This window comes from Centruroides vittatus, unplaced genomic scaffold (assembly GCF_030686945.1).
Source record: "Centruroides vittatus isolate TY-2023 unplaced genomic scaffold, ASM3068694v2 contig_790, whole genome shotgun sequence".
Lineage (NCBI taxonomy): Eukaryota > Metazoa > Arthropoda > Arachnida > Scorpiones > Buthidae > Centruroides > Centruroides vittatus.
This window is the reverse complement of record NW_027122510.1, coordinates 36,340-62,474: the sequence shown is the minus strand read 5'-3', so window position 1 is coordinate 62,474 and position 26,135 is coordinate 36,340. Positions and strand designations below refer to the sequence as shown.

Genomic DNA, 26,135 nt, shown 5'->3' with positions numbered 1-26,135 from the left:
TTTTATGTAAATTAATTTTATTCAAAAAAGTACATTGTGTACCTGTACATTTCATAATTATTGACACTTAAATATAAATTTCCAGCCAAGAATTACCCAATATTATCAACTGTTAGTATATATGTTATTTAACAGATTTAAATCATATATGTTTACATAAGTGTTAACCTACATCCGAATGGCATAAATATATATCGTTTAGAAATGTGTAATTTCAAAGTCAGAATCTTCTTTCATAGCAGCCAAAAATGCTTCTGGATCGTGTGAATAAGATTTAAACTTTTCTTCAGATTTTTCTAAAAGTTTTTTCAACTTTTCGTCTTCAAAGTCTTCACGAACGTAGCGAAATGTGCCTTGGCTAAAATTTTTATTTCTTTGTTCTTCGTACAACTTCAAATACTCTTCGTTCTTGCGAAAGAATTCTTCGTTAGCTTTAATCATATTATTGGCTTCAGTAGGATCGAAACTTGGCAAATTTCCTCCGTATTCTAAGGGCAGACAATCGGGACTCACGAATTCGTGTAGTGTGGACATATCAGAATGAGGATGCAACTGTAATATAGAAATTAATTATTATAATCACTCTTTTATGGAATAAATAAAAATCCTTTAAAATATTTTTTATGATTAAAAAAGGAAATAAATTAAAATTTCTTATGTATATTATATTGGTTTCATTTTCACAGTGTCTTCGAAGGTTAATTATTTATGAATAAGTACTTATAATTTTTCCAAATACAGTAGAGCGTCGATAAGTGGAACCAATTGGGGACTGGGGTCCTTCCAGTTAATGATTTGTTCCAGTTTCCGACTTTGTACGAAAAAATACATTAACCTGTCCGATGTTCAAATTTTTCTCCATTGCGTATCGCTTCCTGTTGAATTTTTTTCCGTTGCGTGTCGCTTCGTGTTGAATTTTCGTCGATTTTAAGCCTAACGAAAATTTTTATAATAATCATCGAGGCTATCGTATCGTTAAAAATTATTTCTGCATTTTCTACAAACAAAATAAATATATTAAAGAATATAAAAAACATGAAAATTATACTTTAAAAGTAAATTTAGTATCAAAAACATTCGATTCAGCACGACACAGTCCGACTGAAAATCGTTCCACTTTCCGGCCATTCCACTTACCGACGTTCCACTTATCGACGCTCTACTGTATGTCTACAATTTGCTGAAAAATTTGACATTAATAAATGACATAATTTTCTTTTAAATGCTGTAATTAAGTCTTATATATTATACGGTGATGCTTTCAATTCCAGTATCTCATCGTATTGTTTCAAATAATAAGCAAGTAATAAACTTTCAGAATAAATTTTGTTTTATCGTATAAGAGAAACACTAATTTAGATATTAAAGAGGGTTAAAATTGACATTGTTTTTTTACATAGAATCGTTTCTAGTATAAATGTGCGAAGACATTTCGATCGTTTTGTAATATATGTTTTCGCAACTATAAAAACTGAAATGTAAAAGTTTAATGTTAATGAACAATCAATTAGATATACTTACTCTGTCTTTCAGTTTACTCGGTAAAAGTGGAATAAACAGGCTTAGAAATGCCTTAATGATGATATTCAAGTTGACGAAATGAATTTCACTATATCGAGCCTGGTATGCATCTTTCTATAAAGACAAGATAAAATAAACTAATTTCATATTGTACATTAAATATATTGATTTCTAGTATTTTCTTTTAGGTAATATTTATTTAACTGGAGTTATTTCGTTATTCGCATATCCACGTTTACCTCTCCTAATTATATTTTCGTTGTATATTTCTCCGTTGGAATCAATTAAATAATTGATCTTTTCCTACAACTACCCACTTATAGCAACGTCTAAATCACTTCTGAATTTACTATTGAAAGCCATTTTATATGTTGTCTTTAAGAATTTTCGTTTAGTGAACATTAAAGCAGGAAAAAAAAAATTCTTTTCCAACTTTAATATACAATGGTTTTGTCTCTGAACAGTTCAATCTGTTAAGTAAAGTGGAAGTTTACACTTGTAATCTTTAGCATAAAGAAAAAATACTGTCCATAACAATATCAAAAAATTTATCTTTTTCAAATAATAATGAACATAGAAATAATTCTGGGTCAGTGTAAAGTCTTAATTCTTTTTTCAGATTCTTACTAAAGACAGATGATTAACAATATCAAGACATAAGCATAAAAAGATAAAGACTTAAAAGTAGCCCAGAATTATTTGTATAATCATTAATTATTATTATTTGAAAAAGTAAATTAATCCTTGAGACTTTATAATTCATGCAAAAACTATTTTTGAAAACTGAGACAAAGTGATAATGTCGAAAGTACTGATGTGTGGTTACAAAAAGAACTAATTGCGAACATCGTGCGTTTTAATTTTCTATATTTTCTATAATAAAGCGTGTACAAAACTCTGATTTCACCACTCGTTTTTGTATGTACATACAAGGATTTCTTTACATTTCCGCTTACTCTTATAATAAAATGCAAACTATTGTATCAATTCAAATTTTCGATAATGTATCTAACTAAAATTTAAATACTTGTTGCAGTAGTAATTCTTCAAAATCACATAAAAATTGTATTTTAGGTGGTAGTCTATTTACAATATTATGATATATAAATAATAAAATATTAATACATTCCGTTTATTCCCCACTATACTATGCATTTTAGTCTGAATTTGTAGTTTCTTGCCCGTGTACATAATACGTTTCCTGATAACAACAAGGTCATCTATGTAACTCAATCCAAGGACAAATATTTGAATTGAATTCACTGGTTTCGATTTTTATCTATCTAGCACCATACTGTAGATTAAGAAAGTACAGACAAATAGACAAAAGAAAGACAGTGGGAATTTATAGGTGTACAATTTTTGAAATTGCAGCCCAATCAAACCGGTATGTGCAAAGGAAATAATAATCCCCTTCGAATAGTAACCGGAAGAAAATATACAGTTTAAAAAATAGTATTAGAGGATATTACTCAAACTAAAACAGCGAAATTGCTTTATTTAGCAATTATATACATATAAGTTAGAAATAAATTGTTTTATTGTACAAATATAAGTATACTCACGAACAAAACATTCGTCATTGAATTCAGAAAACTTGGTGTACATTGAAGAAAATGTGATAATGATAATCCTTCCGCATTTACTATAATTACGATACATTTATTTTGAGTACGATGAAAATTTAATTGTAGATCAAAGAAAAGCATACCACAACGAAGAAAATCAATTGCACTTGCAACAGAAGTATCCCAATTAGCTACAAAAGAAACAAGAAACTAAATGTGTTTATAAGAAACTCCAAGAAAAATTAAAATAGAAAAATTCTTTAATTGCTTCCTATGCATTTTCGTGTAATAAATTATCTAAATTTAGTTGAAATAATTTATTCTACAATAAAATATTCTATCTTCGAAGGAAATTCAACACAAAACATTTTATATACTCGTACTTTAAACAGTAAAATAATTATAAAACAATTTTACTTTTCATTAAATATAAACTTAATTTTTAGGCTAAAATAACTATTTATTATGAAACTTGAATGTAGTTTTGTAGTTAAACATGAAATAAATTTTGAAATAAACCTATTATAAACTAACAAATATATTTATAAGGTTAGTTTAATAAAAAATAGAATCTATATTTTTACAGTAATTTTAACTTCTCAATTATTTTGTCGATTTAGTAACAATGCTCACCATATTGTTCAATGTAAATATACCTTCCTTTCTGATCGGGTCTTGGCAAAAATTGCATCATCTTTAACGATAATACATGCTCCAACTTGGAAGGAAGAAGATCTTTAAAATATTGAGGATATTGCACTCTAACTTCGTAGTAATTCTTCAGCAATTGCAGAGATCTTCCCATTTCATATTTTCTAGCGCGAAGAAATCCCAGAAGGAAGATGTCGTCCATACAACACTTTATTCCTTGACCTTCTACGTTAAATAAAAAATGTCAAAATTTTATTATCTAACCTTATGTTTTGTACATATAAACTTTTAAAGTTTGATTTCCTGTTTATCAGCATGTTAGTGTCAGATTTGTTAGGTGTGTTGTTTTACTTTCCCGGCTACCGTATATATAGCATGGGGAAATATTAAAATCGTCTTAAATTTGACCCTCTCTTTTGCAAATCTCGACATTTTGAGACACCTGAATCCATGAAAGTGAAAAAGAAAAGAAAAAAAAAATTGCCGTTTGTGTGTACTTGTGTGTTTATTATTGTGTGTAAGTGTGTATTTTGGCGTCTATTTCATTTAAATTGATATCTGAAGATAACGTAATGGTTAGTAAACAAAATAATATGCCACGATACGAGTCATTGATGTTATTAAATTTTGAACGAATGGGGAGACACAAAAGATTGTGAGTTGTCACGTTTCGTTTAGGGTCGGACTTAATCCTCTCATTAAAATCGATAAATTCTAACTTTCAGATTACACATTTCGAACGTGTAGTACATAATAAATTAAGTTGTTTGCATATTTGTTATGAATTTATTCAGGTAGTTTACTAGTTATTAAACAAATATAAAAATTGGTGCCGTTACTCGTAATATACACTGAGATCTTGAATAGTTTAGGTTTTATGATGTATACAATTATTTTATAATAATTATATTCACTGAACAGAAGCCAAAAAACTATCAAAGTTACTTGGAAATGAATATAAAATGTTTGAAATATATACAGTACAGTTTGAGCTAAAAGCCTAGGAGTCTCGAAATCTAGATGAGTTACAGAATCAGTGTATTGAATTACGTTGACGCGAAAACCCAAAGGGCAATTCCAGTAATCTCTAAGAAGAAAATAATAAATTAAATAAATATGTGAGTGTCGGACTTAACGAAAATTTGGAGAGAAATTCATTTTTTGTCTTTCGAAAAGTTTTTTCAATTTTAATGCCGGAGGATGATCGCATCTTTCTTCCCGGAGTCGTTTTCTTTCCCAGGGAACTCATCGAATATGTCACTGGGAACTAATAGAAAAATTTCTCGATTGGTGAAGAAGGATAACGTGACTTCAGGAGAGACTCAAGGACAAGGGGTCGTCGAGAGTACGCGAGTGCATCAACAAAGTGCCCTGAACAAACAGGTGTATCGACGTCGCGCAGACCACCCGGAATATTACACCTTGTGTTTCTTTAGGAACACCTTCGAACTTCCTGCCAATACGGATTATTATATCCTCCGGCTCTCCATCGTTCCCGACCGCCAACCAAGGCAGAGTAAACGATAACACCTCCCCAACCGCTTCTGGATTCCTACCCGACCGAACTTCATCCAGCAGGAAGTCCGCACAATTATAAGTGCATAAAAGGTATCTATACCAACTCGCGGTTTCTTGTAAACTCCCTGTCTCTCGACCGATATTCGATATATGAAGCTGTATTTTTTTTTTTAGTTGAATTACATCGGTTATTTTAGTTGTTAACCTTGTATCCGACTGATTCACTTCCCAACCGCCGTCTCTCACCTCCCGTCCATCCCGAATCCGGTCGCACGCGCACGTAACCGCTCGCGCGAATTCCGAATTTGAAACCGTCAACGTTTCTGTGTCTATCCTAGAACACATAGTGGTGTCCATTCTGACGAGGCAGTAAAGAGGTGCCGACCCCACAAATATATGTAGTATTTCTAAATATAATATAAATATTTCACTTACTTATCATTTCTTTAAAACTTTTCAGAGCATTTTCGTCCCACAAAAACTCCTCTTTGTCTTCCTCAAATATTGAACTTTTTATTTTCATTCTGGATACGTAGTGCTGTAATTTTCAATTAAATCATTTTTACTGTGTGATCTTAAATACAATCCGGTGACATTGATAAGTTACAGCGCTCTGGTGGTGAACCATAAAACTAATCTTATAACAAGTACGCATGCTCAAAAGTGCACGTGCAACACCCGCCAAATTAAACTAGATTACGTCGTCATCTTTTTTCTGTAGTTGCCTAGTTACTTCAACAGTTATTACAAAGTTAATCACGAATAAAAGGTAGTGTTTAATTTGTAACAGACGGCGAATTAATCTAGGTCGTTCAGAAACGATACTAAACAATGATATGACGTAATTGACGATGCTACATTAATTTATTTTCCGGTAATTACAACATAACCAGAGAAAGTATTTGTAATAAGCTAAAAGTTTTACTTTACTGTTATAACATAATACTGTATTGTCACCGTCTAACACTTCTGTCCGGTTTTTGGAATCTCGATGTTTCACGACCTCTGAAACCTAAAAGTTGTTTTTATGAGGCTAAATACTTCTACATGAGTTAACAAATATAAGGTAGGATATTTTTATTTATAAAGAAAGAATTATAGAATTACATATGATTTAATTACTGTAAAGCGTCAAAATAAAATATAAGACATAAAACTAGACATTTTTTTCGTTAACTCCAACAGTCTTTCTTAATATTTATATCGTCCAGGCCAAGCTCAATTTTATCAGCTTTCTGATCACTTTTTTATATTATTTTACGAACCAGTTTAAAATTTAGAACAGAGGTGAAGTTCCTGTTAATATTTTTTATCCGATGTTAGTCTTGTGTGTCTATAATCTATTTAAAGCACTTATTATACTAACTAAACTGTATAACACGTAAAAAAATGTAACGATATTATCATAAATTAAACAATTAACGAAATTTTTGTGTGCTAAATCTCGTGTTAAATATTCTAAAAATGCAAACATCCTGAAAGTTATATCAATATTTATTATTATTTTATATTTAAAACGAAATAAACATTATCAGTTATCCTATACTGTTACAAAAATCTTTAATTTAATATAAATATTACGAAACTTATTTTTGAATATTTGCTATAAAGTCTTTAATAATCAACTGGCTAATATTACATTTATTATTATATAAGATATTTATTACAGCTACAGGAGCTTCTAAATATAGACTTTTATTAATGACGACTGTAGAGCAATTTTGATAATACAAACAATTCGTTTGAACGTTAAACGATATGTATTTCAATTACGAAAATAACATATAACACTACTACTTTATTTTACGTTATCTTAATAAATTTAAATAGCAGCTACAGAAATGAAACTGGCAAACTCACCTAAGTCTTTGTAGTGAAGACGAAAACAAGTTTTTCTTAATATTTCGTAACGTCCAATAAGCGATTTTGTTATATTAGCGCGTTGTAATTTGTTGTTTTTTCATTATTTACAAGTTTTTTTTACTATTTACTAGTAATAATCTAATAATAATTTACACAAACTTCGTTAAATATCTGTTTATTACAATCTATAAACCGAAACTGTGAATTAATAGAATAATTGACTTAACTAGTAAAACAAATTATGCAAGAAATCACGTGAAAATATAATCGTCTCTTCTATTGGATGTTACACTCACTACACCAATTTAATTTCTCAGCTTCTTAAATTAACTAAGAAACATAAAATCATTTATTGTATTATATTAGTTTCACAATTAAACACACATTTTTTCAAATACAAACGAAATGTTCCTATTATTTAAACGCTTCTCCACTATGATCAAGTGGCACAAATGCTGTAACAAATGCAACATTTGTTTCACTTGATCATAGCAAATATTTAAATATTTTAAACACGTTATGTAATATTTGTAACAAATTTCGGATTTTTCGGTAAAGTATTACTGAAAATTTTAAAATTCTTTTCGTTAGCTTTAATTATATTATTGGCTTCAATGTAGGATCCAAACTTTGCAAATTTCCTCCGTATTCTACGGGCAGACATCGGGACTGACGTTATTAAAATGAAGGTGTGCAGCTGTAGTATAAAAATAAATTATTATAAATTATGAAATAAATAATGATTATTTAAAATTCTTTGTAAGATTAAGAAAGGAAAATAAATTAAATATTATTATATCGTTACGAGACTTGAATTCGAAAGTAACTAAAAGTAGATAATATACAGTATGCAAATATATATGTGTACGTGTATCTTATTATTACAACACGTCTAAAACGAGAATAATTTAACAAAATTAAGTTTAAATTAGTCAATAGCTCCTTAAATTTTGCTAACTACTAATTACATTTTATAGTGTGCTTGTGTTTCCTTACAATACTTCATGAAATTACAATGTTAAACATTATATACTGCATTTTGATAACAGGAATGCTCTAGAAGTTTTGTAAAATTTGAAAATTTAAATTTTAAAACATCAATATTATTTTATTTTCTGGTTACGTATAAGTAAACTCTAAGGCCGATCACGTCATTAAATTTTTTATATGAAAATTATTTAGGTTTACGTGACAGGTATAGGAAATAGCAGTATTATTCTGTATAAAAATGTATAGCTCAGAATTCTGCAATTAGTTATTCAAATTATATTAATTCAATTGTATTTTATCTTTATTACTTTTACCTGTTTTTTCCTATAATATCAAAAAGAAATTAATCAAAAAGAGCTCTAATATTAAAATAAATTAATAAACTTTCTTTAATTGTGCCATATAAAAACCACGATATACGTGGAAAAACAACTCTTTGTTGACGAAAAAATCAGACAATAAATTAAAAGTAATATAAAATGTTAGTCTTTGTCGTTTATTTTTACAAACATCTCGTGAATAAGATACTATAGTTAAAGAATAAACCTATATTTTAAAGCGTAAACAGATCTTTAAAGGTCCTCTGGTGTATACACATACAACTTACCGAAGTCTTTTTAATGGGTTTTTGTTATATGAAGACGAAAACAAGTTTTTCTTAATATTTCGTAACGTCCAATAGGCGATTTATTTACATTACTGCGTTGTAATTTGTTCTTTTTTTTTCATTATTTACAAATTTTTTTACTATTTTAATAGTTGTAATAATCTAATAATAATTTACACAAACTTCATTAAATATCTTTCTAATACAATCTATAAACCTTAACTGTGAATTAGTAAAATAATTGGCTCAACTAATAAAACAAATTATGCAAGAAATCACGTGTTAATATAATCGTGTCTTCTATTGGATGCTACAGGATATCTAGGCAAACTTGTTTTTGTCTTCACTCTACACCAATTTAATTTCTCTGCTTCTTAAATTAATTAAAAAATATAAAATCATTTATTGTATTATATTAGTTTCACAATTCAAACACACATTTTTCAAATTCAAACGAAATGTTCCTACTATTAAAATGCTTCTTCACTATGATCAAGTGGCACAAATGCTGTAACAAATGCAACATTTGTTCCAATTGATCATAGCAAATATTAAATATTTTAAACTCATTATGTAATATCTGTAATAAATTTAATGTTTTTCGGTAAAGTGTTACTGAAAATTTTTAAATTCTTTTCGTTTCTATTGAATATTTTATTGGAATAATCTTAAGGTTGTTTGACGTGTGCATGTCCAGAATATTTAAAATGCACTTCATGAAAAATTCATTAGTCATTTTACGATGGTGAGATCGTTTCACATGTCTAGTATAATGATAGCTTAAGAGAAAATAAATTCATTTGTGCCATCTATAAGACAAATTTAAACTGGTTTTTAACATCAGGTTTCCAATTATGTAACTACTGTTTTAACTTATGAGAATAACTTATAACAATTGTTAGGAACAAACTAATAACTAGAGCTTATTTATATAAAGAATTAAATTAATATAATCAATTAATTCAGATTATAGTATCAGATAATAAAATACAGAGTTTACGGTTTCAATATTTATAAAAATTAGCTTATTACAGTGTACTTAAAGTATGAAATTATACACTGTATTCGTTTCTATTAAGCGAATTCTGTTACTTAGATACTATTGTTTCTATGGAACAGCTCAAAACGTTAAAAGAAAATTGCAATGTGATTTGTTATAAACATTATGTAATTATAGAGTGAATCTTTTTATCTTCCTAGTCCTATGCCCTTCAGAGGGCGTGGTGATACTACGAATTGACGGTTTTAATTGTATTTTTCCACAGCTCACGGCGTTGTGCGATTTGTATATGGCTTCATACATTGTATGTTCTGTAATCATCGTTACTTAGTTTGCCCACGTAAACTAACATCTGCCTCTAGGGTGTCCTTCTAGAATTTGTTTCTCACATCCAGAGCAGGCCCTACCATAGGGCGAACAGAGCAACTGCTCCAGGCGCTAAGTCCTACGGGGCGTCTCAGTAGTAAAGAAAATTAAAGGAAATTTGTTTTTTCACTTTTCGATCTTTTGATTGCGAGCGTGTGGCCAGTATGTGAATGGCCTTATCTGTTGAGATGCGCGCGGGTCGAGTACATGGGCAGAGTTCCACCCCGCCTCAGTTACATCACCAGTGTTGCCGCCACAGGCGCTGCCGTTTTAGTTGGCGAGTCTATTTCGAAGCGCCAGCACTGCCGAGCGTGTTCCCGCGCTTTATGCGTGAATTTCACTTGTCAGCTGACGTGTGAGTAAGTATTTTCTTATTTGTTAAGATATTCTTTAATACTTTACAGAGATACCTATGAGATGTACTGTACCTACTTTGTATTATAAAGGGTGTCCCAAAATTTACGCAAGATTTTAATTAAATAGAAAACACAGTTTTTTTAAATTATAATTTCTTTATTGAATCATAAAGTACTGTACCTTAGGTCGACTCTTGCAGAAGACAAGCTTTCTGATCTAGTCTTGCTGTCCATTGAAAATGATATACCTCACATTATCGTATGAGGAGATCATAAAAAAATTTGCAAATGCAAAAGTGCGTAAGCAGCGATTTAAATAAAACTTGTTCTCCGGGTGATTTAAGTAGTTTATTATTGTTGTAATTATTCACAAGATTACCTCCAGCAAACAGGCAGTCAAACATTTTCGCTTTATATATTTTGTACAGTATTGGCGTTTTAGCAGAGAGGAAATAAAAGAAGCGCGAACTTGACAATTGGACCCATGTGTAGTCAGAAAATAGACCGCTTGCCATATAAAACTACTAAACGTAAACAAGTGGTGGATGTTAATATAAGCTATACAACCACCAAAGCCGAATTATCGGACTAGAGTAGGCTATAATAAATAATTAATAAGACAATTTGGCTCTAGAGCTTGGCGTCGGGCGCCATCTCTTACTAAATGTAATGGCCGTCGATGGTCGTCGCGTTAGCTTATATATACTGGAAGAGAAGAGCGGACCGAAGGGCCGGGTAGCGTAACTGGTAACGTGTCTGCACGGATAGCAGAAGTTGCGGGTTCGAGTTCCGCTTTGGGCCGATTTCTTTTCTTCCAGTTCCAAATTATTTAATGTAATTATAATTTATCTCTTCTTTGAAACCGTGTTTGACGATTGTTGGACTATGAACCCAAAGTTGAGTTTTAAATTAAACACTTGGTTTTATTTCCCTCTTTATTTATTGAAGTGAACTCACTCAGCAAAATTAAATCACAAACAACCAAACACCTTAAGTTGCTGAGAAAAATTTAATAAATAACAAACGTTTTCAGCCAATTCTGTTGGCCATCATCAGGTTAAACAAATTCGAATGCAAACACAAAATGGAACAAAAAATTTAAATACAAATAAATAAAATAACGGATAAAATATACATATAAGAAAGTAAAAATTAAATATAAATAACAAAAATATATAAAAAATATGTATAGGTTAAATAATAAACTACACGAAACTCTAATAAATGCAAGAAGTGCATCTATCAATAAATTATACGAAATTCTGACAAATACAAGATATGCAGTGATAACAAAATCAAGGCATTAAATTAAGAGCTATCAAACCTCTTAATTAAATATTTCCATGCCGAAGGCAACCCTTCAGCATCCCTGGCATTAATGCAGGCATTATGTAATCTGCTCTTAAATATTTCAATTTTTTCGGCGCAAAACGCTAAAGTCGGTGAGTGTACAGGTTTAATGATGTCTGCTTCACCCCACTTGACTACCGAGCCTTCAACCTGTGCCATCTGAGATAGAATTGTGGCGTTAGATCTTTTGCTGATGTTGTATTTGTGCTCCCTCAATCTAATCCCTAAGCTTCTATTAGTAACTCCAATGTAGTTTTTATTAATGCCTAGTTCTTGGTTTTCATAAGGAATTTTGTACACTCCAGCCATTCTTTCTTTATCAATACGGTCTTTGTCGTTCCTTAATAATTTGTACAAGTTGGGAGCCCTCTTGAAAATTAACTTGGTATTTTTGCGGGCTGAGATTTCCTTCATGATAGCTTCTTTCTTTCTGTCATACGTGAACTTTGTGAATTTGCGGAAATCCCCTCCTTGAGCTTTTGTTTTGTTATTCTTGTAGTTTTTGATTAGTGTGGTTATCATATCCGCCCTGTACCCTAGAGTTCTAGCGATATGCGATATCCTGTAGATTTCTTTTTGTCTATCAACCACACTACTGCAGTAGAGAAAAGCCCTGCGAACAAGGGCACGGAAAGCAGCCATTCGTATTATGGGACAAGGTAGAAGTCCCGATGAAGATCATGGAGTTTCTAAAGTGGGGACCGAACTATGTCCCTGAAAGTTCAAACTCTTGGGACGCGTCAATTCAAGAAATAGAAAGAGGAATATCTGGGCTAGATCCTTTAGAAAAAGAATACCTCCGATGGAAAACTGTCATTAAAGACCGGATGGCTTGGAGGAAAGGATGTGATGCCGGTAAATACATCAAACTTACTAAATGCTGGCTTAGAGAAAACGATTTGGTTACTACTAGAGCGGACAAGAGCAAAACATTAGTCATCATGAAAAGGCAAACGTATAATGACGCTTTGGATGATTATATTAAGAAAACCGAATGCGAGCGTGTTGACGAAAAGATTATCGATAGCGTCGACAGAAGAGTTAAGAAACTTGAAAAAGCTAAAATCACTAATTTATTACCTTTTCTCAAAAATTGTCGGAATCCTAGGCCAGGTATGCCGAGATTATTTGCGTTTGCCAAAACCCATAAAGAGGGCAAGGAAGTAAGACCCATAGTTGAAAGATGCAGAGGACCAACCTTTTTTCTTGAAAAGAGATTACATAGGTTTCTCACCTCTCAGCTCGAGAATAACGTATATGTGGCAAAGGATCCTAGGGATGTGGTTAATGAGATACAAGATCTAATTTTAATGGATAATGAGGTTGGAACCGTAATGGACTACGAGAGCTTATACCCCTCTATAAAAATTGAGTCATGCAAGGTAGCGCTTTTGGATTTCATGCACAGCAAAAGCCCAGATTTGGCAAATTACAGTAATGATTTGATAGAGCTAGCTAACCTTGTCTGCTATGAATCTTTTTTCGCTTTTAATGGCCGTCAATACAAACAAAAAAGGGGAGTCCCAATGGGAAGTCCTATGTCAGGATTGTTGTGTGAACTTGTATTGAGAAGGTTAGAAAAGAGTGTTATTTGTGGCTTCATGAATGACATTATGTATTTTAAAAGATACGTGGACGATGTCCTTGTAATATGGAAAAATGACCGGAAAATCGAGGAATTTATTAATAGAATCAACAACAACGATGACGGCCTCATGCTAAAGATTGAACAGACGTGTTCCTCACGGATACATTTTTTAGACATTGACATCGAATTCAAGGAAGGACATTTGATTACTAAAGTGTACGTAAAACCAACGCATAGCCCTTTGTACATTCCATCGCGTTCGAATGATCCTTACCAATACAAAATGGCTGCTTTCCGTGCCCTTGTTCGCAGGGCTTTTCTCTACTGCAGTAGTGTGGTTGATAGACAAAAAGAAATCTACAGGATATCGCATATCGCTAGAACTCTAGGGTACAGGGCGGATATGATAACCACACTAATCAAAAACTACAAGAATAACAAAACAAAAGCTCAAGGAGGGGATTTCCGCAAATTCACAAAGTTCACGTATGACAGAAAGAAAGAAGCTATCATGAAGGAAATCTCAGCCCGCAAAAATACCAAGTTAATTTTCAAGAGGGCTCCCAACTTGTACAAATTATTAAGGAACGACAAAGACCGTATTGATAAAGAAAGAATGGCTGGAGTGTACAAAATTCCTTATGAAAACCAAGAACTAGGCATTAATAAAAACTACATTGGAGTTACTAATAGAAGCTTAGGGATTAGATTGAGGGAGCACAAATACAACATCAGCAAAAGATCTAACGCCACAATTCTATCTCAGATGGCACAGGTTGAAGGCTCGGTAGTCAAGTGGGGTGAAGCAGACATCATTAAACCTGTACACTCACCGACTTTAGCGTTTTGCGCCGAAAAAATTGAAATATTTAAGAGCAGATTACATAATGCCTGCATTAATGCCAGGGATGCTGAAGGGTTGCCTTCGGCATGGAAATATTTAATTAAGAGGTTTGATAGCTCTTAATTTAATGCCTTGATTTTGTTATCACTGCATATCTTGTATTTGTCAGAATTTCGTATAATTTATTGATAAATGCACTTCTTGCATTTATTAGAGTTTCGTGTAGTTTATTATTTAACCTATACATATTTTTTATATATTTTTGTTATTTATATTTAATTTTTACTTTCTTATATGTATATTTTATCCGTTATTTTATTTATTTGTATTTAAATTTTTTGTTCCATTTTGTGTTTGCATTCGAATTTGTTTAACCTGATGATGGCCAACAGAATTGGCTGAAAACGTTTGTTATTTATTAAATTTTTCTCAGCAACTTAAGGTGTTTGGTTGTTTGCCTCTTTATTTAGTTTAGTCTCTATGCCCGAAACGTGCAAATGGCGTGCCATTTGCACAAGCATAGAGCCCCTCATCAGTCAACTAAACAATACAACAATTAAAATATTACACTAAGTATTTGACAAACAAAATTAACACAAGGTTCTTACCGTTATCATATTCGATCTGCCATGCATGCAAGCTTTAAACTCAATCGACACGTATCTTACTTTTTCTATAAACAGAGTAATCCCATTTACACACAGTATTTGTATCTGGTATAAAAACAATGTATAAGATATGCCGTATACAATAAAATATTTTTAAAAACACTAACAGGAAGTAGATTAACCGATTACCTGTTGTACTGTACATAATCTTTTGTTTATTTTACAATATCCAGTTATCACAATATCTGGAAGATGTAGACCGTGGTTGTGTTCATATTACGAAATATAATAAGTGATTTTTCACAAGGACATAAAAATTCTTTTACATTAATGTCTTATGGCTGTTTTTGCCTCATTTTATGCGCTGCTGCGTAGTAGAAATTTCCATATTTACAGAGGTATTATAGATGGTAACAACAATGTAATTCTTACAACAATCACAAACGATTAATGTATACAGTGTGTTTTACAATATTTTAAACCAGTTTTCGTTTATTCTTACGCTTAGATTATTATTAATGCAATTTTTGGCGGTTGGGATTGAAACAGTTTCTTTAAATTTTCTGTTATACATATTCCTTTCTTTGTGTAGGATTTGAACGTTAGTTTTGTCTGTGTTGCAGTCGTTAAGTAAACAGTGATCATGGAAAACAAAGTTTAGTCTATGGTATTTGAGGTCTGCAATGTGTCCTCTTAATCTTATGCCTAGTTTTCGTTTGGTCTCTCCTATATAGAAATTAGTTGTGGTACAGGTTCACGGTATACACTACATATCTTGTTTTTTCTTTTTTCTCTGGTTCTGTGTTGGGTTTCGTGGGCCTTAGTCTATGTTGTAATTTTTCGTATTTGGAGCCATCTTTACGTTCATTTTTTGTAGAACTTTGTTGATGTCTTCATATAGTCCCTTTATATATTATAATTATTAAATTTAGTAAGAGATGGCGCCTAACGCCAAGCTCTAGTGCCAAATTGTCTTATTAATTATTTATTATAGCCGACTCTAGCCCGATAATTTGGCTTTGGTGATTATATAGCTTTATAACGGGTTAGCTGTTATTTATTTATGTTAATATAAGCTCCATTCTCGTCGCATAACAGTGGACCTAAGTGTAAGCTGTTCACGAAAAAACGGTTGGTGATTGGTCTGAAGTTTTTCGTCCAAAAAACACTTAAATAGCGGAGCGAACGGGAGAGGGAGGAGAAAAGGGCAAGAGACTGGTAACGCGGTAGTCTCAGGCACTTGGGCAACCCGCTGAGTTTACAGAGAGTGTAATCCTCTGGTAAACATCTCAGGGACATCTAAGTGCGGAGACTGGAGAGACCGTGCAGGTGAGCCAACTCCAGAAGCTGACTGAGGCCTCTCCAGTGTTGAATAGTTCCAGGAAGCCAATCTAATACGTGAGGCACTACGCTTTGTTATCCTGTATATACTATGTTTTCGAACTTGTACGCTCTACACATTTGATTTGTAAATAAACTGTAAATATTGTCTAACTTGAGTGTGGCGGTATGCTTTCGATCGAACCTGAATCACTATATCGAATAGTGATACACACGGAAACCAACTCAACGAGATGAAGTTTGGGATAGAACTTCACTTATTTATATACAGATAGATATAATAAAAGTAACTGAATTACTTTTGTAGCTTCATGTAATGCAGTTACATATCTTACTGCTAACATTCGAATTTAACGTTAATATTTTTACATTTGTCCCTGTAGTTCACACAGTTTATCGCCTATTATACTGTGTAATTTGTACTCGTATTAATTAATTAAGTTCAAATATAAAATAATATTTAAAAAATAAAAATATAATTAATAATATACAATAATTCATATCGATTAATGAGCGAAATAATACGATATTAATTATAATATGAAATAATTCAATTTATAAATCTAGTATTTGTAATTTACTGTACATCCCTCCAATATACTATACCGCACTTCCTTAGAGTTTATTATAATTTATTTGCTAATAAGAAATAAACTAATTTAAATACTATCGTGCCTTCTAGAAGGTCTTTTTAAGGAAAACTTGCCCTTATTCAGAGGTTACAGACTTGGAGGAAACCCGGAAAATTCAACATGGTCAGCTTGTCCTGGCGAGGCAAGAACCCACGACTGAACTCCCAGTGTTTAGGGAACGGAACCGCTTCGCTACCGGCTCGTATTTTGACATCTCATTGAGGTGATGTCGATCAAGTATTGAGGTTCTTCCTCTCTGTATGCTACACCATATATATATGGATCTAAACAATTTTCGCATATAAGAGACAGGAGACAGAGAAGTGTTTTTAATAAGACAACCCTGCCATGTGCAATTGTTATTTTAAAAGTGTTGAGATGGACTTTGTGCTAAAACTGTTAACTTTTAAATGAATTTTTCACCGAGATTTACTTTTAATTACATATTCTACAATTTTACGTAAAAGTCATTCATAAATATAATGATAAATAATGACTTTTAAAGTTAATTTGTACAATTAGAACATCTGAATGCTGCTATTAATTGCTATGAGTTATTGATTGAAACAGTTTTCATTACCTATGAAACTTCCTTGTTAATTTCTTCGTCATTCTATGCTACATATTGCCTGCTTAAAACCATTATATGACATAGCCAAATATGAAGAACCAATGAATGCGTAAATATCCCTTTTCAGACTACATGTAAAATCAATTACAAAATATAAACAAACCTCTCGAGACTGTAGTTGGGTAATTACTGTACTTTCTATCCGCTTTGTGTTTTACAACACTTTTTATAGTTTATTATGAAGTCGTACCAGTTGTCATTAATCTCTCCTCCATTATTTAAAAATTTAATCAATAATAATTTTAATTCTCAAAGAAAAAATGTTATGCACATAAAGGGAAACACAAGGCAAAATTTCTCCTTGTGACTCAACTTCCAAGCAATCATTTAATTTAATTAATGACATTTAAATATATATTTTATATATCAATTTATTACCAATTGTTATGTTACATATTATTTAAAAAATTTAAATCAAACATGTCTACATAAAACTTAATATACATCAGAATAGCACAGGTTTATATCATTTAGAATTGTGCAGTCTTCAAAGTTTTCACTAACGTAGCGAAATGCTCCTTCGCTGAAATTTTTACTTCTTTGTTCTTCGTACAACTTCAAATACTCTTCGTTCTTGCGAAAGAATTCTTCGTTAGCTTTAATCATATTATTGGCTTCATTAGGATCGAAACTTGGCAAATTTCCTCTTAATTCAAAGGGCAGACAATCGGGACTGACGAATTCGTGTAGTGTGGACATATCAGAATGAAGAAGCAACTGTAATATACGAATCAATTATTATAATCACTCTTTTATAGAGTAAATAAAAATTATTTCAAATTCATTTTATGATTAAGAAAGGAAAATAAAGTAAAATTCCTTATATAGTTTATCAGAAATTATAACAAATGTATATTATATCGATTTGATTTTCAAAGTGCCTTTAAAGGTTAATTATTTATGAATAATTAGTTATAATTTTTTCAAGTATATCTACAATTTTCAGAAAAATTTGACAATAATAAATGACATAATTTTCTTTAAAATACTGTAATTTAGTGTTATATATTATACGTGATGCTTTAAGTTCGAGTGTCTTGTGATGTTAACCGAGGGTAGGAGATGGAAGATGATTCTTATTTTCTCTACCTCTTAACGGCACAAGGCCTTGAGGTCCGACCTCGTTTGTCGAAAGGATGACTAGGGATCGAGCGGTCAATGTTTATTTAGGGACGAGGATCGTAGGATCCTGTTCACGTCAGGAACTGACACCAATCTGTCAAATTTCTCGCGGATAGATACGCGTTATTTTCGGAATCGTGGGATGCCGGATGATGGCAATAGAGGAAGAAACGCACACTCTTCTATAGTTAAATAAAAATAGCCGTTTATTTTGGGATTGATATGGAATACATCAATTAACATATTTGGAAGTATTATTTATATCATCGAATCGAATTATTAAACCGTGTCTCGATTGACTAGAGAGAGAGAGTTTACAAAACATCGCGAGTAGGATAAATACCTTAGTAATCCTGAGATTTGTTGATAAAGTCCGAAGAACAAGAGTTCACTTGAGTATAAGAGTCAAATGGACTGAAGAATATTGGGATGGACGGCTTCAATGGCGGGAGATGATAGTCCAGGGCACACACACACACAATCACTGGACAGTTGTTGAAACTTTTCTCCAGTTGCGTCATCGTTCGTTTTCCTTTTATTTCGGGATCTCAGGTTCGAGATTTCACGATGCACATCAAGGGTGGAAGTCCTTTTTGACCAATAGTGAATTACATGATATAATTATTTTTCAACAGTTAACTCATCTTCTACAAGGAAGTATTACCGTGGAAACGAAGGTTATGATTAATTTTTATGAGAAAATTTGTCGGGTGTTTTTCCGTTCTTTGTTTCTGTGTTTGATTTAACCCTAACTTTCGAAAATCGGTTGGCAAATAAAATAAAAATTTTATATCGATTCTCGTTATTCTTATATTCGGGTCCTCACAGTCTCTTCGCATTGTTGCAAGTAATAAGAAAGTAATAAACTTTTAGAATAAATTTTGTTTTATCGTGTAACATTATTGTGGTTATTGAAGAGCGTCAAAATTGACATTGTTCTCTTACATAGAACCGTTTCTAGTGTAAACGTGCAAAGACATTTCAGTCGTTTTGTAATATATGTTTTCGTTTCTTTACACAACTATAAAAACTGAAATGTAAAAATTTAATGTAAATAAATAATCAATTAGATATACTTATTCTATCTCTCATTTTACTCGGTAAAAGAGGAATTAAGAGGCTTAGAATTGCCTTAACGATGATATTCATGTTGACGAAATGAATTTCAATACGTTTGTATGTTTTATTTAAAATGCATCTACCCCCATAAAAAAATATATTTTGCATATAATAAGGTTTTATCTTTGAATATTTAAACCAATAAATGTTATATAAAATATATCAAAACTTTTAGTTGTTAAACTATATTACAATTAAAATAAGTGAATTGTAAATATGACACTTTGTTAACTAATTGTATTTACAAGTTGCTGTAGTAATTCAATTAATACTTTGTACAAGTGAAAGAAATTGAAAACAAAAAAGAAAAATTTTATACGTAATTACATCTCGTAGATATTAATTATATGTTGTAGCTGTTTTAATTATATAAATTAAACATTAACAATTATTATGTATTGATTTTTATACAAACTTGTATATCTGTTCACTAGATGCAGTTGAAGGACATTAACAATGACAACTGTGTCAAGCTTGAATAGCAAATGTGTTGTGTTTATACTTTCTGTGTGTGTAATAAATAAGATAATTCATTATTTAATTCTTTGACGTTTAACCTCAAAAACTTAATACAGTAATGCAATCTCTCAAATTCGCAAACTTTCCTGCCAAACTGACGAGAGACTCGCACTCTTCTTGCCTCACTGCGATGATCTCTACTGTGTCATAAGGCTTCTATAAAATAGCTTACTACAATTGTAAGAATCTGTGATTGTCTTTAGATGGGTTATAAATGAGAGCAGTGCTGGATACGTTGGTCTTCGTCCTTCAAATGATGTTAGACGTCTGCACAATAAGCTTTTTCCTGCATCGTTTTTATATTAATAATTTAATTACATTATTAGTTATGTTAAAAAGTGTTAATCAGTGAAGATAGTACGGTACTTAGGTGTAGTAAATGGCGCCCGTGCACGAAGTTGCCAGATAACTGCTATATGTTCTGACTTTTGAATGTCTTCAGCGCCAACTATCGATGACTTTTCAAAACTACAAATGTTTCTGTCAAAAATATTTGCTATCCTACGTTACTTATAATGCAAACAACACTTCCATACGAAGGTTTTTCATTATTTTTTATGAATGTTTAAAGTTTTTAGGGACTCTGCTGATTCTTTACATTCATCACAGTATATTTAAATTGAATGTTTAAAATAATATGTATAATAACAGTTTGTAATAAATTTTATATAGAATATAAAGTTACATGTCAATTATTCAGCTATATATACTTAAAGTTTTACGTGTAGGACACTTTTAAACTAGCAAACTTAATATTATTAAAATATACATGTTTTATTGTCAACGTTTGGCAGTATGCTCTAGTACTATTATGCAGTTACAGCAAGAATAAATTCATATGTATTTTTATGTTATATTAATCTAATTAGTGCCGAAATTTCATTAATTTCTATCAATAAATATTTAATTTATTATATAATTTTCTGAATTTCGTGCAAATCTTAATACAGTGAGGAGAAAGTCAGGACTGTAAAGATACTCGATGTTTTTATCCGTTTAACACAATAGCCCACATTTTTTAGAAAATTATATTTCATCTAAACAAAGATAGCATTTTATAAGGCCAGTTCTGGATATAAATACTTGTGAGAAAGTTTACCCCTCCTGGTAAATTGCTTATGTCTTCCATTGGCGTATCCATTGAAAAGAATCAAGATAGTATTTTATACTTCTGTTATTATGAATTTAAGAAATAAAGGTTAACTTATAAATCGAAACGAAATTTTTAATATTAACGTAGCAGAATGCAGCAGAATCAAAGGCAAACAGATCGTAAACCTCAATACGTCGGTCGTGTTTGCAAGGTCATCGTGGTCCGAAATCTTAGTACCTACAGAGCGGTAAAAGTATAATAGTTCTTAATCTGTACATTAATTGTTGACAGTAACGTTTAAACAAGTAGAAAGTAATAATTTATTTATAATGTAAAAAAATAGCAAAACTAGATAAACTGCATTATCGTTACGCGACTTGAATTCGAAAGTAACTGAAAGTATGTAATATACAGTATGCATATATGTATGTGTGTGTGTGTATTTTATTACTACAACAAGTCAAAAACGAGAATCTTTTAAGAAAATTAAGATTTAAAGTAGTCTATAGCTTCTGAAATTTTGTTAACTACTAATTACATTTTATATTGAACTTGTGTTTTCTTACAATACTTCATAAAATTACCGTGTATTACAATGTAAACATTATATACTGCATTTTAATAATAGGAATGCTCTAGAAGTTTTGTAAAATTTGAAAGTTTAAATTTTAAAACGTCATTTTATTTTATTTTCTGGTTATATGTAAGGACACACTAAGGTCGTTCATGTCATAAAATTTTTTATATGAAAAACATTTAGGTTTACGTGACAGGTATAGGAAATAGCAGTATTATTCTGTATAAAAAATATATAGCTTAGTATTCCGCAAATAGTTACCCTTGAATTAATTAAATTTGAATATTTTATCTTTATTATTTTTACCTGTTTATTCGTGTAATATCAAAAAAGGAATTAATCAAAAAGAGCTGTAATATTAAAAATAAATTAATAAACTTTCTTTAATTGTGCCATATAAAAACCACGATATACGTGGAAAAACAAGTCTTTGTTGACGATAAAATCAAATAATAAATTAGAATAAATATTATGTTAAGTTATAAGAAAGTTTCAATTGTATATTTACTTCTATTATGCGATTTTCTATATAAAATAGGAAATAAATTTTACTGACCGTAACATGTGTTGTTGAAAAAACAATACTAAAGACGTCAGTACTTCCTTGTATCCTCTAATATACAGGAACATCTTGTGTATTTAATGGAATTTTTACACACATCTCGTGAATAAGATATTATAGTTAAAGAATAAACCTATATTTTAAAGCGTAAACAAATCTTTAAAGGTTCCCTGGTGTATAAAGATTTACTACACAGAGCCTAAGAAAAAAAGACTCCACCAAATGAAGTTTTTGTTATTGTGATGTCAAAATTGAAGACAAGGAAACTTGTGTTACTTTTCTGTATGAAATCTTAAATGAAATTATAATTTAAATAGATTTCATTAATTGATATATCTCGAGGAAGTTAAAAATAAAAGACATTTTAACCTTGTGCTTTAAAATATTCATACGTGTTCTGTATATAATAAATAAAAAGATGATAAATTATTTTATTTATCTACAATAGCTTAATATATATTTGTTAATATAAATACATATACACTGCACCTGCCTGCAGTAATACAATTAAATGCGATCTATAGTATATTTAATAAGTGCAAAAATTAATTTGTGTTTTAGGTTTATAGATTATATAAGTTGGAATTAAACTAGTAAAAAAACTAGTAGATAATAAAAAATGCAAAAAATTACCACGTCATAATATAACTAACGTCATAATATTTTCTATTGGATGTTACCAGATAACAAGGCTAACCTGTTTTCGTCTTCATGTAAGAAACACTTTAGAAAGACAAAGGTTAGTATAACAATTTCATTTCTCTGCTCTTATTTTCTTAATTTGAATAGACATTATTTAAAATTCAAAGAAATGGTTCCTTTTGTTGAAACTGATCTGAGATCGACGTGAATAAATATCTCTATTTACGTGCGCCTGTATCAATAATGAATTACTTATATGATAACAATTGTAGTGTTTGTATCACTTGATTATAACTATTTTATAGCAAACATTTAAATATTTTAAATACATTTTGTAATCTTTTTAATTAATTTAAGATTTCGGTGAAGTATTACTGAACATTTCAAAATTATTTTCGTTTTTATTCTACATTTTATTGGACTAACTTTAAGTTTGTATGATATTTGCATGTTCAGAATATTTAAAATGGTCTCTGTAACACTCCATGAAAAATTCGTTTATTGTCTCAATGGAACAAAATAATCTCGGATTATTTTCTTCTCATTCATTATTATAAAAGCTGTAAAGTAAATATGAACAGGTTCTTAACCTCTGCTCTATATTTTAAACAGGTTTATAAATTACTGTATTGAAATAATATATCTTATAATAGATTATTATGACGAGACAAAAATGAATATTCAGAAAGTTAAGGAAAAAACGAGTCAATTGTATAATTTTGTCTTTATTTTATTATTGTGTTTTACAGTAATTAGATTATATATAAATCCATAACTTTTGTTCATGGAATTAAAACTTGCAGTGCATTTGCTGTATGATTATGTCTTATAACTCGAATATTCAGTTAGATGTGTTTAGTCTCATAAAAAGTATTTACACGGAATTACAATTGTAAAATTAAAACATCTTTAGAAAAATTAAAATCGTTTAAAAAACCAACGGAGACAGATTTTGTTATTAATCTTACTCAATTGTACTATAAACTGGTACACAAAAATTTAAATTATCTTTCCTTTTCTGACTTGTGGAGGATTAGTGACTTTTTACCTCTAAAACTTTTATAAAAAAAATGAAGCAGAATTAAAAATTAAAAGGTCGAAACAAGAAAAAGAGTTTATAGCAATAAAAAGAATTTCTTTTTGTTGATAACTGGTTTTTAAGATTAATAAAACATCATTTTATAAAATAATAGAAGTAGAAAATATCGGTTTAAATTCTCTGATATAAATTACAGAAAATTAAATTGCATAAACGATACATTTGAAAATACTAACTAAAGATTATAACAATAGAGTAATGATGTACACTTTTGTAGACAGCAATATACTTTTTACAAGCTATAAATCTGCGAATACAGTAGTGACGAATCATGGAAACTCGTTGCCTAAGTTTCCCTTATGTTTAAGACACTTTAACCCAAACAGAGAAAATTGACTGTGGTGTTATCCGTTACAAGAAGTTATTAAGAAATAACTTGTATTACTAATTATTAAAAAGAGAACTTAACGTTGTGTGTAGATATGATCGCGACTGTTGTTTATCTCCCTGCCACCTCGATGTTTAATCACCGAATGTAAATTCTCTTTATACACAAGTTACCATGCCAAATTTCGTTTCTGAATCCTTATCCTATTCTGAAATATTAAAGGAAATAGAGTTATGCTAATGTAATTTATTAGTGTCACTGGATTTTCTTTAAAATCATACAAGAAAAATAATTTAATTATAAATTACAGCATTACCTGGCGACAATGAAAATAAAAAGTTCAATATTTGAGGAAGACAAAGAAGAGTTTCCTTGGGATGAAAATGCTCTGAAAAGTTTTAAGAAAGTTATAAGTAAGTCGTATATTATTATTATAATTAGAAATACTACATAAATTTATTTAATTTATTATGTCATACTCTCTATAAGCAAATATAATATAACTTTTGTACAACTGTGGCTATGACAAAATGTTAGCAATAAAATTGCAGTTTCTTAGCAAGTAAGTTATCACAATGTTGACATTTGAAGTTTTTGTTAAGACAATATACATACGGTTGTGTTTGACCTAACTGATTTGAATATTGTCAAGATTGTAGAAGACTATATTAATGATAGATAGATTCAGAGATTAATGATTTTTCGGTACAATTCCAGACCTGGAAGACACTGTTCAGACCTTAACAGAGATGTAGATAATATCCACAGGAGCAAACAAGATAAATTTATAAAAAATAAAATCTCATTAATCTTATTCTTATTCTTATTTCAAGAAGTCTTTTTATTTTTAAAATTATGCTTTTTGCCATTTTGTATTAATTTATGAAGGTAGAGGTAAGGTTTATAAAAAAAATATTGTAAATGCTACTAAGGAGTAAAATATTTATTAAGTCCTATCCCACTCGAGACATGCACACAATCTCCTGTATCTTCCCATGCCTCGATTTTTAACTACGAAAATTTAACGCCCTTATACACAAGCTACCATGTCAAATCCCGTTTCTTAATTATTAAGTCATCCTGAGATTTAAACGAAACTGTCGTCAACACACACACACATACACATACACTAACACATATATATACATATACACGAACGTTTTTTTTTCTTTATTTTTGGGTTAATGAATCTAAAAATGTAGAGATTTTCAAAAATAGGAGGTCAAATTGAGTGGATTCCAATACGTTCCAGTGTTATATAGACTACAGAATATTAGGACTGAGTACAACGATATTTGTATTAAACATCAGACTAATAAGACGAAATACAACTTTTAAACTTTATATATTTAAGATATGAAGTCAGATTTAAATCTATTGATATTTTTTATTTGTGTAGAAGATCAAGGAATAAAATGCTGTATGGACGACATCTTTCTTCTGGGAATTCTTCGCGCCAGAAAATATGAAATGGGAAGATCTCTGCAATTGCTGAAGAATTACTACGAAATTAGAGTGCAATATCCTCAGTATTTTAAAGATCTTCTTCCTTCCAAGTTGTAGCATGCATTATCGTTAAATATGGTGCAATTTTTGCCAAAACCCGATCAGAAAGGAAGATATATTTTTCTTCTTCAATA

General features: G+C 30.5%; 1 protein-coding gene and 1 long non-coding RNA gene across 3 annotated transcripts; one reads left to right on the top strand and one right to left on the bottom strand.

Moving 5' to 3' along the window:
- LOC136981732 (alpha-tocopherol transfer protein-like) lies at nt 1–7,274 on the bottom strand. 2 transcript variants are annotated; one of them, XM_067278083.1, is made up of 6 exons: nt 7,119–7,274; nt 5,694–5,796; nt 3,723–3,965; nt 3,087–3,280; nt 1,522–1,635; nt 1–552 (listed from the first exon to the last, which is right to left on the bottom strand). In XM_067278083.1, exons 2-6 carry the CDS (start codon nt 5,779–5,781, stop codon nt 199–201), a joined length of 993 nt encoding a protein of 330 aa, XP_067134184.1. In that variant the 5' UTR covers nt 5,782–5,796; nt 7,119–7,274; the 3' UTR covers nt 1–198. The 2 variants fall into 2 exon arrangements, with proteins under 2 accessions (XP_067134184.1, XP_067134183.1); XM_067278082.1 differs by lacking the exon at nt 7,119–7,274 and having other exon boundaries at nt 5,694–5,852.
- Nucleotides 6,267–26,135, top strand: LOC136981738 (uncharacterized). Its single transcript, XR_010881766.1, has 3 exons — nt 6,267–6,324; nt 24,806–24,908; nt 25,895–26,135. It is a non-coding gene; the product is annotated as an uncharacterized lncRNA (long non-coding RNA).

Excerpts from the sequence above, each read along its gene's own strand:
- LOC136981732 (XM_067278083.1), bottom strand. The coding sequence starts at position 5,781 with ATGAAAATAAAAAGTTCAATATTTGAGGAAGACAAAGAGGAGTTTTTG. Across the intron at positions 3,966-5,693 it reads AAGTTTTAAAGAAATGATAA|AAGGTCAAGGAATAAAGTGT; the intron begins GTAAGTGAAATA and ends TATTTAACGTAG. Across the intron at positions 3,281-3,722 it reads TATTTACATTGAACAATATG|CTAATTGGGATACTTCTGTT; the intron begins GTGAGCATTGTT and ends TTTCTTTTGTAG.